This window comes from Zootoca vivipara, chromosome 3 (genome assembly GCF_965207765.1).
Source record: "Zootoca vivipara chromosome 3, rZooViv2.hap1.1, whole genome shotgun sequence".
Lineage (NCBI taxonomy): Eukaryota > Metazoa > Chordata > Lepidosauria > Squamata > Lacertidae > Zootoca > Zootoca vivipara.
This window is the reverse complement of record NC_142586.1, coordinates 74,747,274-74,761,089: the sequence shown is the minus strand read 5'-3', so window position 1 is coordinate 74,761,089 and position 13,816 is coordinate 74,747,274. Positions and strand designations below refer to the sequence as shown.

General features: G+C 41.4%; 1 protein-coding gene across 4 annotated transcripts in view; it reads right to left on the bottom strand.

Annotated features, from left to right (window-relative positions):
• MTR (5-methyltetrahydrofolate-homocysteine methyltransferase) overlaps positions 1 to 13,816 on the bottom strand; it is a 56,217-nt gene that overhangs the window by 20,196 nt on the left and 22,205 nt on the right. For 3 of the 4 annotated variants that reach the window (XM_035108383.3, XM_088666458.1, XM_088666460.1), the window contains 10 exons: positions 13,292 to 13,359; positions 12,188 to 12,267; positions 10,966 to 11,078; positions 10,140 to 10,280; positions 8,910 to 9,095; positions 8,243 to 8,422; positions 7,030 to 7,146; positions 6,799 to 6,939; positions 3,123 to 3,212; positions 1,439 to 1,591 (listed from right to left, as the gene is read on the bottom strand). In XM_035108383.3, coding sequence (XP_034964274.3) covers positions 1,439 to 1,591; positions 3,123 to 3,212; positions 6,799 to 6,939; positions 7,030 to 7,146; positions 8,243 to 8,422; positions 8,910 to 9,095; positions 10,140 to 10,280; positions 10,966 to 11,078; positions 12,188 to 12,267; positions 13,292 to 13,359 — 1,269 coding nt within the window. The remainder of the gene's footprint in view (positions 1 to 1,438; positions 1,592 to 3,122; positions 3,213 to 6,798; positions 6,940 to 7,029; positions 7,147 to 8,242; positions 8,423 to 8,909; positions 9,096 to 10,139; positions 10,281 to 10,965; positions 11,079 to 12,187; positions 12,268 to 13,291; positions 13,360 to 13,816) is intronic. The other variant, XM_088666459.1, reaches the window with a different exon arrangement.

Here is a 13,816-nt window from a genome sequence, read left to right as displayed (position 1 = left end):
ATATTAACATGCCTCCATGCTGCTTAGCCCAGTGTTTCTCAACCACTGTTCCGTGGCACACTAGTGTGCCGCGAGATGTTGCCTGGTGTGCCGCGGGAGAATTACTTTATATATAGTCAATATAGGCACAGAGTTAATTTTTTTAACATTTTCTAATGGTGGTGTGCCTCCTGATTTTTTTCATGAAACAAGTGTGCCTTTGCCCAAAAAAGGTTGAGAAACACTGGCTTAGCCCATTCACAGATCCATCTCTGTGGGCTTGCTGTGTTAGGCTGTTGGCCAATAAATGTGAATCAATACCTGGATTAATGGAATACCATTGGACAACTGTCTGCAAATGTAAGGAGAGCCCAGATCAGCTAAACTGGCCCTACTGTGAGGCAAAGGGGCTTGTGAGAAACTTGTAGATATAACTAGAAATAAATTAACAAAAAAAATAAACAACCCTGTGAACATATTACCACTATACTAAGAGTGAATACCAAGACAAGGATTAGACAAATTAAAAGAATTGTGCTGCAGGCTGGCCTGCCAGAATATAGTAGTGGATAACAGCATATCCAGAAAGCTACTAGTCTAGAAGGAATTGTTGCTCATCCTGGAAAGCTGAATATAGGAATGCCCGTAGCTATTAGGGAAGATGAAAACAGCATCCATTTCACTGTTTAGGGTATGCCTAGCTTCTTGAACTGTGGAATGGTGGAGGGACCATTGATCAGTGGCATTGCCCACTCGTTGCATGCAGAAGATTCAAGGTTCATTCTCTGGCATCTCTAGTTAAAATGGCAAGTTAGCAGGTGACAAGAGAGTCACTGCCAGAAATATAGACAATGCTGTTTTGTTCTGTTTCACTATTCTGCTGGGAGCCACCCAGAGTGGCTGGGGAAACCCAACCAGATTGGTGGGGTATATACAATACAATACAATGCAATGCAATGCAATGCAATGCAATGCAATACAATACAATACAATACAATACAATACAATACAATACAATACAATATACAATACAATACAATACAATACAATACAATACAGTGGTACCTCTGGTTACAAAATTAATTTGTTCCGGAGGTCCGTTCTTAACCTGAAACCATTCTTAACCTGAGGTACCACTTTAGCTAACGGGGCCTCCCGCTGCCGCCGGTGCAAGATTTCTGTTCTCATCCTGAGGTAAAGTTCTTAACCCAAGGTACTACTTCCGGGTTAGCGGAGTCTGTAACCCAAAGCGTTTGTAACCTGAGGTACCACTGTACAATACAATCAGTGCTTTTTCTGGGGGGGACACAGGGATACACATACCCCTAAACATTTTGTGAATCTAAGTTTGGCCTGTCTGGGGCACACCCTAGGTGGAACAGGCTATTGGCCTGGTAATTAAATTATCTATAAATCATTCATTTTCATAGGTTAATAGAAAATTCTCATCATTCTTTACCTGTGGTAGAAACATCTTGCCAGCTCCAAAAAGATCACCAACTGTTTTCATGCCATTCATCAGAGGCCCCTCAATTATATTCAGAGGTCTGGGATACTTTTCTTTGTTTAATCTAGCTTCTTCTGTGTCTTCAACCACATATTTCTCCATACCCTGGGGACGGGGAGAGAGAGACATAGTATTAGTGTGCTCATGCACTGCTAAAATAAGCATAATCATATTACACTAACCAGAGTAGGGAGCTGCAGAGTCTCCAAAAATGAGGAAATGACAGGTGCAAAGCAGAGAGAGGAAAGTCTCCCTCCTCTTTATCTACAGCTGCTTTTGCTGGAGGAGGAGGAGGAGGAGGAGGAGGAGGAGGAGGAGGAGGAGGAGGAGGAGGAGGAGGAGGAGGAGGAGGAGGAAGAGGAAGAGGAAGAGGAAGAAGAAGAAGAAGAAGAAGAAGGAGGAGTTTGAATTTGATATTCTGCTTTATCATTACCCGAATCTCGAAGCGGCTAACATTCTCCTTTCCCTTCCTCCTCCACAACAAACACTCTGTGAGGTGAGTGAGGCTGAGAGACTTCAGAGAAGTGTGAATAACCCAAGGTCACCCAGCAGCTGCATGTGGAGGAGCGGAGACGCAAACCCAGTTCACCAGATTACGAGTCTACCGCTCTTAACCACTACACCACACTGGCTCTCTTAGATTGACAGTTGTTCAGTTGTTCTGTTGATGCCACATCCCTCTTCACACTTGTAGCCTGAGGTACGCTCAGTAAGGCCATTTGGGGGGGAAACCAGTTAAGCCAAAATGAGCTTAGTCGGTTGCTTTCAACCTCAGTTTAAAATCTGTACCACTTTCTTACCTCCTTGAGCATAAGTCTGGATTGACATTTAAGATAATTAAAAATAAAGTTGGAAAATTAGATTTTTGTTGTTAAATGACTTCTTTAAAAAAGACAGATCTGTTACACCTGTGGTGATTTTTCTCATATACAGATTTATGTTTTAATATCAGCTTTTCATTTTATATGTTATATAGCAAGAGTTGAGTTGCAGGTGATACAGCCTTAAAATAACATAATTTGCAAAACCACCCATGGTAGATGTCAGTAATCAATACATTTGCAATCACCGTGATTGCAAGGAGTTGTTGCAAGGTTATCTCAGGTGAACAGATTTTCCAGATTTCTTTACTTGTGAATTAGAAGTTTGTGTGTCTTGGAAAGCTGGCTTGTGCAATTTTGTAACGTTGTGAAATACATGGGTTGCATCTAACATTAGTTCTGCACAGAATGGATCCACTGAAATTAACGGACATGACTAACTCAGGTCCATTAATTTCAGTGGATCTATCATAGTATAACTTGGTACAACCCTATGTCTGTAAGAAGTGGCTAATACTCACTCATTTCCATTCATTAAGGTAAGTCCTGCCGAACACGTTTCTACCTGAATTCTATCTGTATTCCTCCTTCCATCACAAATAAATCCTGGGAGGATTTAAGTTGGACAGGCTAAGAATATTACACTGACACCTTCCAACAACCTTCTCCTCAAATCATTCTTCAATCAAGGAATTCTACTCTTTAGAGGTTCAAAGTGCTTGGTAATAAGGAAGTATACAAAATTATAATTTAAGTAGAGTCTGCTTGAAGAGAACAGGCATTGGCTTTGATATGGAAAACACATAAAAAATCACCTTGACAAGGGCATACTCCAGTCTTTCTTCCACAGAGCCATTTCTCCATTCATCTGTCTGTATCACTTTCTTTCCTCCTTGAGCATGAGTCTGGATTGATATTTAAGGTAATTAAAAATAAAGTTGGAAAATTAGATTAAAGAAAAAGAAAAACTTGAAAGCATTTGCCATTTGGAATTATACAGCTTGAGTCCCCTCTCAAGTGGAGACTTCTGGCCCAAGGAAAAGATATAGACTAAAAGTCTTTTTTTCCAGCATTCCAGATACCCACTGTAGATGGGAGGCTGATTGAGGACTTAAGTAGGTGGTGAATGTGCAGTCTTTCATACATTGTTAAATTACAACTCACATCATCCGTAATCATTAGCATGCCATCTTAGCTGTGAGTCCTAGTAGACCTGCTCCCTGCCTTGCAGATCTTTTTCCACCTAGCCCAGGAGGGTGGGGTCCTGACTGACTCCAACTACAAAAGCTGAGGCTGCCGAAGAAGATTCTTGGGCTGACTACTTTTGTTACTGTTTGTAGTTACTGAACCTAATTTTTCCCGTGCTGTAAGCCACCTTGAGCATGGCTTGAGCTATGGAAAGGCGGCATACAAATAAAATGATTGGTTGTATTTTCATTCAAATGAATATCAAAGCGGCTTACAAACAAAAAATAACAACAACATTCTAGAGCCTAATAGAACATCATAAGTACAGCTGAAAACATATAAAATAATTAACAGATCATCAGTAAAACAATTACAATCTATAAAACACTATTAACAAAGCAGCAACTAAAACAATAAGCTAAACATCACAATTACAGCAAAAGTCATATTATATTATTAACTAAACAATGCAGCATTTACAATCCATAAAACAATATTAACATTAGCTAAATAGCAACTAAAAATACAAGCTAAGCACTGTTTAGTTCATACACACTCCACATCCCCTAGACTCATAATAGTTCACTCTATTCCGTTCATTGGCTCTGCCCCTGCATGCATTCAGGATAAGGGCTGAAGTGCATACAAACTATATATGCAAGTCTCCATCTGCATGACTGAGAAGGCTCGGAATAGGAGCATTCCTGATCACGTGCTCAGAGCCAAGGTGCGTACAGCAGCAAGGAGGAACCTCCAGCCTATGGGCCAGGTCTGGCCTACCAGCCCTCTCCATCCGGCTTGCTAGGCCTCTGCTGTCATGCCATGCCTATTTTGATCCTGAATAAAGCCTTTTCTGTGTGTGTGCTGAAAAAAGACTCCCCTTTCCCAACACACAAAGAGAAAATGATGCAAATCTGGCTATGTAGGAACCCTCTTCCATGGTCAATTCACTTAAATGAGCAAGTGTTTGTGTGTGAGAGAGAGAACGAGGTGTGCATTTCTGAGAATGTGATGTGTGTGAGTGAGAGAGAGGGAGAGGGAATGTGATATTTGTGTATGTGAGAAAGGGTTGCATGTTCTGGCTGTGCCCACTTTGTGTTTGAGCACCACCCACTTTGAGCATGTTGTTTCTGATTATTTCCTCTGAAAGAAACGTGACCCTTGAGGAGGTAAAAGGCTTCCCACTCCTAGCATACAGACCCTTTCAGACCTTGCACTGAATGTGTGTGGAGGGTTGGGATCAGCAGATGATTTATTCAGTTGCCTTATGTGGCTCTCCTATACCTGACACCTGAAGAGATGATTCCCTCCGCCCTCTCTCTCTCTCTCTCACACACACACACCCCAGCCAGACATTGGGAAACCTGGATCTCTGTCTTCCAATCACTAACTTGTGCTCAGGATATTTTGATGTAGATGTTTCTGAACCCATATAAACAGACAAGGCTAAAGATTGCTTTACGCTAACCATTTAAAGGTATTTCCTTCTGAAGAGGCAAGGCATCGGACCATAAGTGGCTCATCAATAGAAAAAGAGATGCCTCAAGCACTGAAGTTTTGGATTTTTATTTCTGGGAATTTATTTTAAATTAACTTTATCCCTGGCCAACCTAACAGTTTTATTTCAATAACCTAGCAAATTAATTTGGCATTGGTACAGTTCCTGTTGGCTATAGTATATATTCTGTCACGTAATGGATCACTAATGAATCAAAATCTGTACTTCATCAGCTTAAGAAAGCACCTCATTCTAAATCCCCTTCAACCTCACCTTCAGAGAGAACCCAGGGAACTTTGGGAGGCTGTCTGGTGGCAGCAAGTACTTCAAACAGGGTGGGGGGAGGCAGGGTACAAGAGAGGGGTACAACCTGTTGTGGCCAGATGGGCCCACGATGACATTCCTCGTGTGGGAGTTGCTCCAACCCCCTCAATCATCCTGGTTACCTGTTGTGAGCCTTTCAAGTTCTGAAATATCCATTTTGAGGTGAGGCGATCAGAACGTACACAGTATGCCAAGTGAGGTCCCAACATAAGATTTGTATAATGGCATTATGATACCAGCTGTTTTATTTTCAATAAGTTTCCTATTTATCCCTAGCATGGAAGCTGCCGTTTTCACAGCTGCCACACACTGGGTCAACATCTCCATGGAGCTATTCACCGCAACCCCCAGGTCCCATTCCTGGGGCAGTCATTGCCATAGCTGCCAAGTTTTCGCTTTTTTCGCGAGGAAGCCTATTCAGCATAAGGGAAAATCCCTGTAAAAAAGGGATAACTTGGCAGCTATGGTCATTGCCAGTCCAGAGCCCATTAACATATATATTAGAAATCTGTATCAGCCCTCTTAGGCTGGACTGAGGGGGACTGAAACTGTTCCCCTTATAGCAGGCAGAAATTGGGGTCTTTACAGTGTCCAAAACTCCAAGCACAGCTCTAACAGGAGAAAAAGCAGCTTGGAAGAAGTCTGAGCTGTTTTCTCATTAAATAGGCTGGGGTTTACCAAAGGAGCAGTAATTTTATTCCCTCCTTTGAGAGCTTCTAAGCATAATTATTCTTGCCTTAGGGGGAAATGCTCATTTAACAAGCTACAAAATATTTACATTGAAACACACGTTCAGAAGAATCCTATGGTATAGTCTTCCTGAGTCTTTATCACTCGAGAATGATGTGGGGAAACTGCATGACTGAATGCTCAAAACCTCCCTGCCTGTGGGTAGCTATACTATCAAGGAAACAGGCACTAGTTTAGAAAGTTAGAAGAAAAGGGCATAGTATTACTAAGGGTAATACTCAAATCATATTTGCACACACACAGCATTCAGAAATGGCATTGTCACTATAGGCTAGACACTGAGATTCTTCAGAAGGTGTACCTTGGTTCTTAATAACACTAAATGTTCTATAAACAAGCATGTATACACTTGAAACAGTATGCTTTAATATAACAACAGTGCACGCAGAACACAGAGACTGCATAATTATCAAATATGGTTTTCTCTAGGTATTTCTTACTATGCTTATATCTCGCTCTTTCTTTGGAAAAATGTCCACAGGGCTGCCAGACAACTTTCCCTCCAGGCTCAGACCTGCTTATCTTTGGCATATAACATTATCACGTGCCCTCAGAATATTCACCCCACCCCCACCTCCCAATGTGATTTTGCATCTTGGCAGAAAAATTGCACCACTCACCAAGGAAGACAAATACATAAAGCATGTATTTATTTTTAATCCCCAAGGTTCAATGTTTGAATGCCACGGCTTGCATTTAAAAAAAGAAAGCAGGCAAAATATAAAAATTACCTGGGCATAACGCAGAAGCTTCTCTGTGGCCTCTGGATCCTTATTCCAAATCAAATCTTCACACAACTGCAACAGCTCCTTATGGATATCATCATACACAGGCAAGTTTCCCGCATTCACAATCCCCATGTCCAATCCATACTGACGATACAGGAATAGGAGAGGGAAGATAATGAATACCAGAAGATATGCATTCTGATCAGAAGCTGTTTTGTCAAATGCTCACATTACCTTAATGGCATGGTACAGAAAAACTCCATGCATTGCTTCTCGAATAGCTTCCATTCCCCGAAAGGAAAAAGACAGATTGGAAAGGCCTCCACTTATTTTGGCTCCAGGCAGAGTTTCCTGACAACAATAGGATAAGCAGCAAGCTCATGATAAAAACCTATTTTCATATCAGAGGCCCAAGGGCCACCAGTGAATTCATGAAGACATCTTTGTGGTCTAAAGGACAGTGAACTACCCAAGCACATAGCAGTTTCTGGGCACCATAGAAACAGCAAGTGAAAAACAGCTATCACTCCAGGCAAGATTTCTCTCAAAACATAGCCTATCCCACATTCAAGGCTGTGCATTGCCCCACTTGGATTATTTTAACATTCTATTTGCTATTCCTCATGGATAAGGTGTGAAAATCCTTCAAAACAGGAGCTGGTCAGTCTACAATTACCGTAGATAACTTGCTCATTTATTTCCCTTAAAACAAAATAAAATATATATAAAAAATCCTTCCAGTAGCACCTTAGAGACCAACTAAGTTTGTCATAGGTATGAGCTTTCGTGTGCATGCACACTTCTTCAGATACACTGAAACAGAAGTCACCAAACCCTTATGTATAGTCAGAGGGTGGGGAGGGGTATTACTCAGAAGGGTGGTGGGAATGGGTGATTGGCTGATAGGAGTGGTAAACCTGTTTATGACTGTTAACGACTGCAATTGGTCTTGCAGGAAAAAGCAAGGGCTGAGGTGCTAAATAAAGCTATATTTTTACCCTTTATTTACAGGTAACATATGCACACACACATTTATAATAAAGTATTTGAAGGAGATCCTGTTCAGAGTACAATTAAACTAGAGATAGAATTCGCTGCAATAATGGAGCTTGTGCTAATTAAATGAGGCAGCTTTCACATAGCTTGTCAAAGACCTTTTGGCTAATCTGCCAACGTTTTGCTAAAATTGCCCCATTTAATTACTATAAGTATATTTACACTACAGATAATTGTCTAGGATATTTTTAGACTGATATATAATTTATAATATCTTTGCTAACCGAAACAAGGCTGAGGAGCTAGTACAGTATGAACAGAGCTGCATCATTCCACACAGGCCATTGCTTATATTCTGGTGTGCTCCCCTTCGCCCTCCACCACAATACTTTAAAGAATAATAATAATCAAACCGCATCCCACCCCCCATCAAAGAACTCCCCAGACTCACTTTTATGGTTTTAGCCGCATTGATAAAGTTAATTGCATACAGATTGTGTTCCTCCATTCCAGTACCTATGGTAAGAATGTTGGGATCAAAAATGATATCGTTCGGATTAAAGCCCACTTTGTTCACTAGGAGGTGGTAGGCTCTGGTGCAGATCGAAATTTTTTCGTCAGATTCAGTGGCCTGAAAGGGGTGGGGGAGTGAGAAGGAAAGGTAAGTTTCCTGTCTGCAAGGTTTGACCAGAGAATCTCTAATTTTCCATGTGTTACACCAAGGCACCAATGAGTTTATTATCTGAGTGGATGATAATTTCAATATCCCTATATCAATTCTGTTACTCAGGGGTGTATCATATTCTGTTAGTTCCTCATTTCCTGCTGGTTTGGTTCCCAGATGGCATACATACCATATATTTAAAGCTCATTACTTCCCCCACTTTCCTGGGAACTGCAGTTTGTTAAGGGTGCTGAGAATTGTAGCTCTGTGGGGAGTAAATGACAGTTCAAATATTTTTTGGGGGGGGGGGAAGCCATGCTCTTTAAGTGTGCAGCAAATGTGTAATGTACATGCTGCCCCCTCCCAAGTCCTTTACTACTCTGGATTGTGGATATAACAAAAATATTACGGGACTTTTATCAAAGCCAGTAAGGTATGTTAAAGTGGTACTGACCTGACCCACTTCATCAAAAGCCATAACTACCACAGCTGCTCCATATTTCTTTATCTTTCTCGCTTTTGCCAGGAAGTCTTCTTCGCCTTCCTTCAGACTGATGCTGTTCACTATGCATTTTCCTTGGCAGCACTTCAACCCAGCCTCTATCACTGCAAAATTTGAAGAATCGATACAGAGCGGCACCTGATACCGGGGAAGTGGGGGGGGGGGGGAGAAGAGTTCAAATTTACAAGTTAGCTACTTTTTTCTTTGTCAAAAACTAAAACATCAACAGAAATATGTCACAACAGTGTTGATGTTTTCCAACCTGTTGTGTAGTTATGTATATAAAAAATAATGTTGATGATCCATGGTTAAAAGAAACACCAAGGAACTTACGGACATTGCATGCAACTTCCAACAGTGTGGTTTATCATCCCAGTTTGTTTCCCCTAAACCATAGATCAGACCAGCTACAATTTCAGGTTTGCACATAACGCTTTGCTTTTCATTTATGTAGTACAGTTGTACCTTGGATCCCGAATGCCTTGCAAGTCGAACATTTTGGCTCCCGAACGCCGCAAACTCGGAAGTGAATATTCCAGTTTGTGAACGTTCTTTGGAACCTAACGTCCGGCGGGGCTTCCGATTGGCTGCAGGAGCTTCCTGCAGTCCATCAGCAGCTGCATTTTGGTTTCTGAACGTTTTGGAGGTCGAACGGATTTCCGGAATGGATTCTGTTCCACTTCCTAGGTATGACTGTACTCTACACAGTGAGCCATCTGCATTTCAAACTTGCAGGCCTTCAAAAGAAGAAAATCAAAAGCCCTCACCACCAATAATAACCCAGCACTTCAAAATGTTTCCCTGATATATATTTTTTCTTTGAACATTTAGACATTTCAGCAGCAACACAGGAGCATTACTGCAACATTTAAGTACTCTACATCACCACATGAGCAGAGCCCATTGCAAAGGCTCTGACCACACCATAATCACCTGGCTAGGATTAGGGGTAACGACTGGGTGGTTGAGAACCCTTGTACATCTTGGTGGGACCTCTAGCGTTACAGCAGTGCCATAGGGTGAACTTTCAGGAAAGTGGCAAACCGGTAGAAATGCAGTCTCTAAATACTGTCTGTAGCCTTAAAAGATTATTCTTAATGCCATATACGCCCTTCCCCCAATTTGCATCTCTATCTGCAAGAACATCTGTTTTAATCTGACATCAGAAGTTGTGCATACAACCTTGGCAATGTCAGGTTCTGAAGCAATGAAGTTGCAGAATCTGGCCATAGCACATGGCCCATCCAGCATCCCGTCGTCCATATTGAGATCCAAAATTTGAGCTCCCATCTCAACCTGGGCCTTGGCTACACTCAGGGCCTCCTAAAAAGGGATCACAAAAAAAAAATTTAAGTACAGTAAAGTATAGTAAAGTTGGGCCTTGCATTAGTGAGTCCTTTTCATATTCCTCTTTCTCCAGTTCTGAATTACATCAAACAGCTCCCCACTCCCTTAAAATAAAACTCCACACATTAATATAAATGTGTTTCCCATCCTCTTTTGTCTTAGGTAGATTCCTCTTCTCTATGTTAAGGGCTTGGGCTCCACACAACATATTGGACTGAAATAGTTTATTTGGCCAAAACGGAGCCCCATTTGCACATAGGAGTCTGGGAGCTACTTTCCTGCCGGTTATTCCCACCCTGCCCTAGTAATATATCACTTCAGAAACCTTGCAGGCAGAAGCAACAGTGTGGAACCTGTGTGGAAGTCAGGAATCCATGACTCCACTTCTTTCTTTCAGCTGTCCAAGCTCAGCTGAAGCTCACACTTCCAGAAATTCAAATGCTTGAGTACTGTGATGCCTATTAACAAAAATGCTTCCATGCTATGCCTTTCACCTTTACAAGAGAAGTACCTCGACACTTTTTTCATGCTGAACCAAATAAGTACACTTCCACCAACTGCATGACAAAAAAGTTCCCTGCCGATAACTTATCTACCGCAAACTGAATATGCAAACTCTTAGAATATGGTAAGTCAGAGACAAACTAAGTTGAATGCTTACTTCATAATTGCCGGCCATGATGAGTTTGGCAAACCTTCGTGATCCTGCAACATTGCAGCGTTCACCAATGTTCACAAAGTTGGTGTACTGCCCAATCCTGAAGGGTTCCAAGCCTTGAGAGGGGGAGTAAAAACAATCAACACGGGTTAAAAAACAGAACGTACAACCTACCTCAATTCGCATAAAGCCCCTGTATAGCAGATGTAGCTCATATGTAATGCATAATGATCTATGCTTTAGATTTACAAGAATATACAGGCAACTCCCATTTTCCGAGCGTTCAATGCATGTGCAACCATGCACACGCATGCTGTGTTGAGCACTAGAAGAGGGCGGAACAGGGCAGGCTGACACATGCATGATGGTTGCCTGTACTCTTCTTTATATTTATGCAACTAATGGAACAAGCCTGTCCTCTACATGGATGGAAAAAAGCACTAATTCCCCTTGCAACTGCAGAATGCAGGTATACTAGTGTACCAAAGTTTACTATTTATTGATTAAAAAATACTTGTAAAGCATTTTGATAGTGGGATACAACAGGGATAGCGGGATACAACAGTTATATAAAGACCACATAAAAAGTTAAAATCACAGGTCATCTGCTACCGTAACTACTGCAGACAATGTTTTCATAATTGTCTGCATAAGCTTGGCAGCATAGAAAGGTTTTCAACAATAGTATGAAGACTGAAACAGAAGGTGCCTGTTGAATCGCTATTGAAAAAGCACTCCAAAGGACTGGGCCAATGACAGTTAGGGCTTGGGCTTTGTGCCGATATCAAATGAGCCTCTCCAACTCAGGGGTCAGAAAATGATGCTCCTACATGTGATCTCTGTGGTCAAACAAGGGCTCAAGTGGTTCCTATGCTAGCCTGGACCTTGAACCTGGCTTGGTAGTAAACGGACAGCCAGTGCAGATGTTCTAACAATGGTGTTGCATGTTGTCAGCCATGTGCCCCCATCAGCAGTATGGCTGCTGCATCCTGCACCAGCGGCAGCTTCTGGAGCAGGCCCAAGGGCAGCCCCACACAGAGTGCATTGAAACAATCCAGCCTTGAGTTTACCTCTCAATTTAACAGCTAGCCTATAACGGCATGAATTACATATGTATTCCCAGCAGTATATAGATATCTTAAGGTAAATCAGCAAAGAGAGGCATTCTAAAACATACTTTAACAGAATGCAAATCAGGACAGCTGGATACATCAATCTTTCTCACCTGCGAGCAGCATGTAGCCTTCTGAAAAAGAGGAGGCAGGAATACGAGGCTTGCATGTCTTAACTGCTTCAGCAATCTTCCTGAATTACAAAACAGCAAAATACAAAATAGCAGTTCAGGGCTTTAAAAGTATGGATTATTTTCATGTTAAGAGACATGTTAAGAGACCAATACATATTTGCTTATTACAGTCCCCTCTCACTTCTCCTCTAAGGAGCTCACAGAAGTGTACTAGATAGAGACAGTAGATAAGATAGGTGGATAATGCAACTCTTAGTAAAAACAATAATTAACATACTAACCTTTGAACACCACCCAAGAAATACTGGAGTACCCAAAATTGTCTGCATAATTAATTAATTTTCGTGACAAGAAGGCATTGCTTGCAATACCTGACATGCAGAAGTTAACTGCTCCAGATAAAATGATTATGTAAGCTGGCTCTTAATCGGGCAGAAGTTATTAACAGTGACAAGCTATGTGCCCTGCGCCAATACTCATTCTCTTCAGTTTTCAACCATACTGTATTTTAATTTTATTGACATCCTATGAGCATTCAGGCATACACAGTAATACAAAATGCTTGTGGTCACTTAATACCTCAAGTACAACCTTCCATTCCCTCACGAAGCCTTAAAATTCAGCTCCATCACTTTTTATTACAAGAGAAAGATGGCTAAACTCTTGCCATCAGGGAAGAAATAGAGAGGTTTTCCCAATTAACTTTATAAGGAGATTGCTGAAAAACATTTTACCAAAGTAGCTATACTATAGCTGAACAAATATTTAATTTAATTAACTTAATTAGCAGCGTTTCATGCATCATTCAATCAACATTTTCTGCAACTGGCACACAAGTCCTTTATATCCCGAAGGGGAAAGAAAAAGATTGTTTAGCCTGAAGGACAATGAATGTGAATTTTCCCAAAATAGTTGTCACCACACATCTGCAGTCTCAAAACAGAATCAGCTCTTCATTTTCCAGCAAACCTGGAATGTGTCTAGAACCCCTAAACTGTGCAGCACCCCACTGCCCCATCCTCCAAACAACTTCTTTAGTTGTCTGCATAGTTGGCTGAAGCTGATGTTTATATATCAAGTTACCAGATATGCGCTGGAGTGGTTCCACAGCAGCCACCAACTATGTTCACCAAACCATCTAAGGCAAAATCCTGCAGATAAGGGAAAACATTATTTAGATATAATTGGACTAGGGGAGCTGGTGGGGATGAATTAACAGCAATACACAAGTAGCATGTCACATACTACTGATATGAGCCCAATTAGTGCAGTAGGACCTTCAAATGATTCCTGCTAGCTAACAAGAATATAGCTGGAGCTGCCCACGCAACCACATTTGGAAAGAATTTTCTCATCTTCAAACAGTCACATTCATTTTTCCTCAAGTGTGTTTTGAAATATAGATCTATATAATTTCTGGGAAGCCTGTCTCAAGTTCTGCTTGTTTAAGAGCTCCACTTCCTTCCTAGTCACCAATGTAGCACTTCAGGATTGGAGATGAATTACTGCGCTGGCAACTCCACTCTCCGCCTGACTGAAGGCTTAAGCGCTATCCTGAACCAAGTCACTTTTTGCACAGGTACCTCCTTGTCTTTTACACAGCCCATA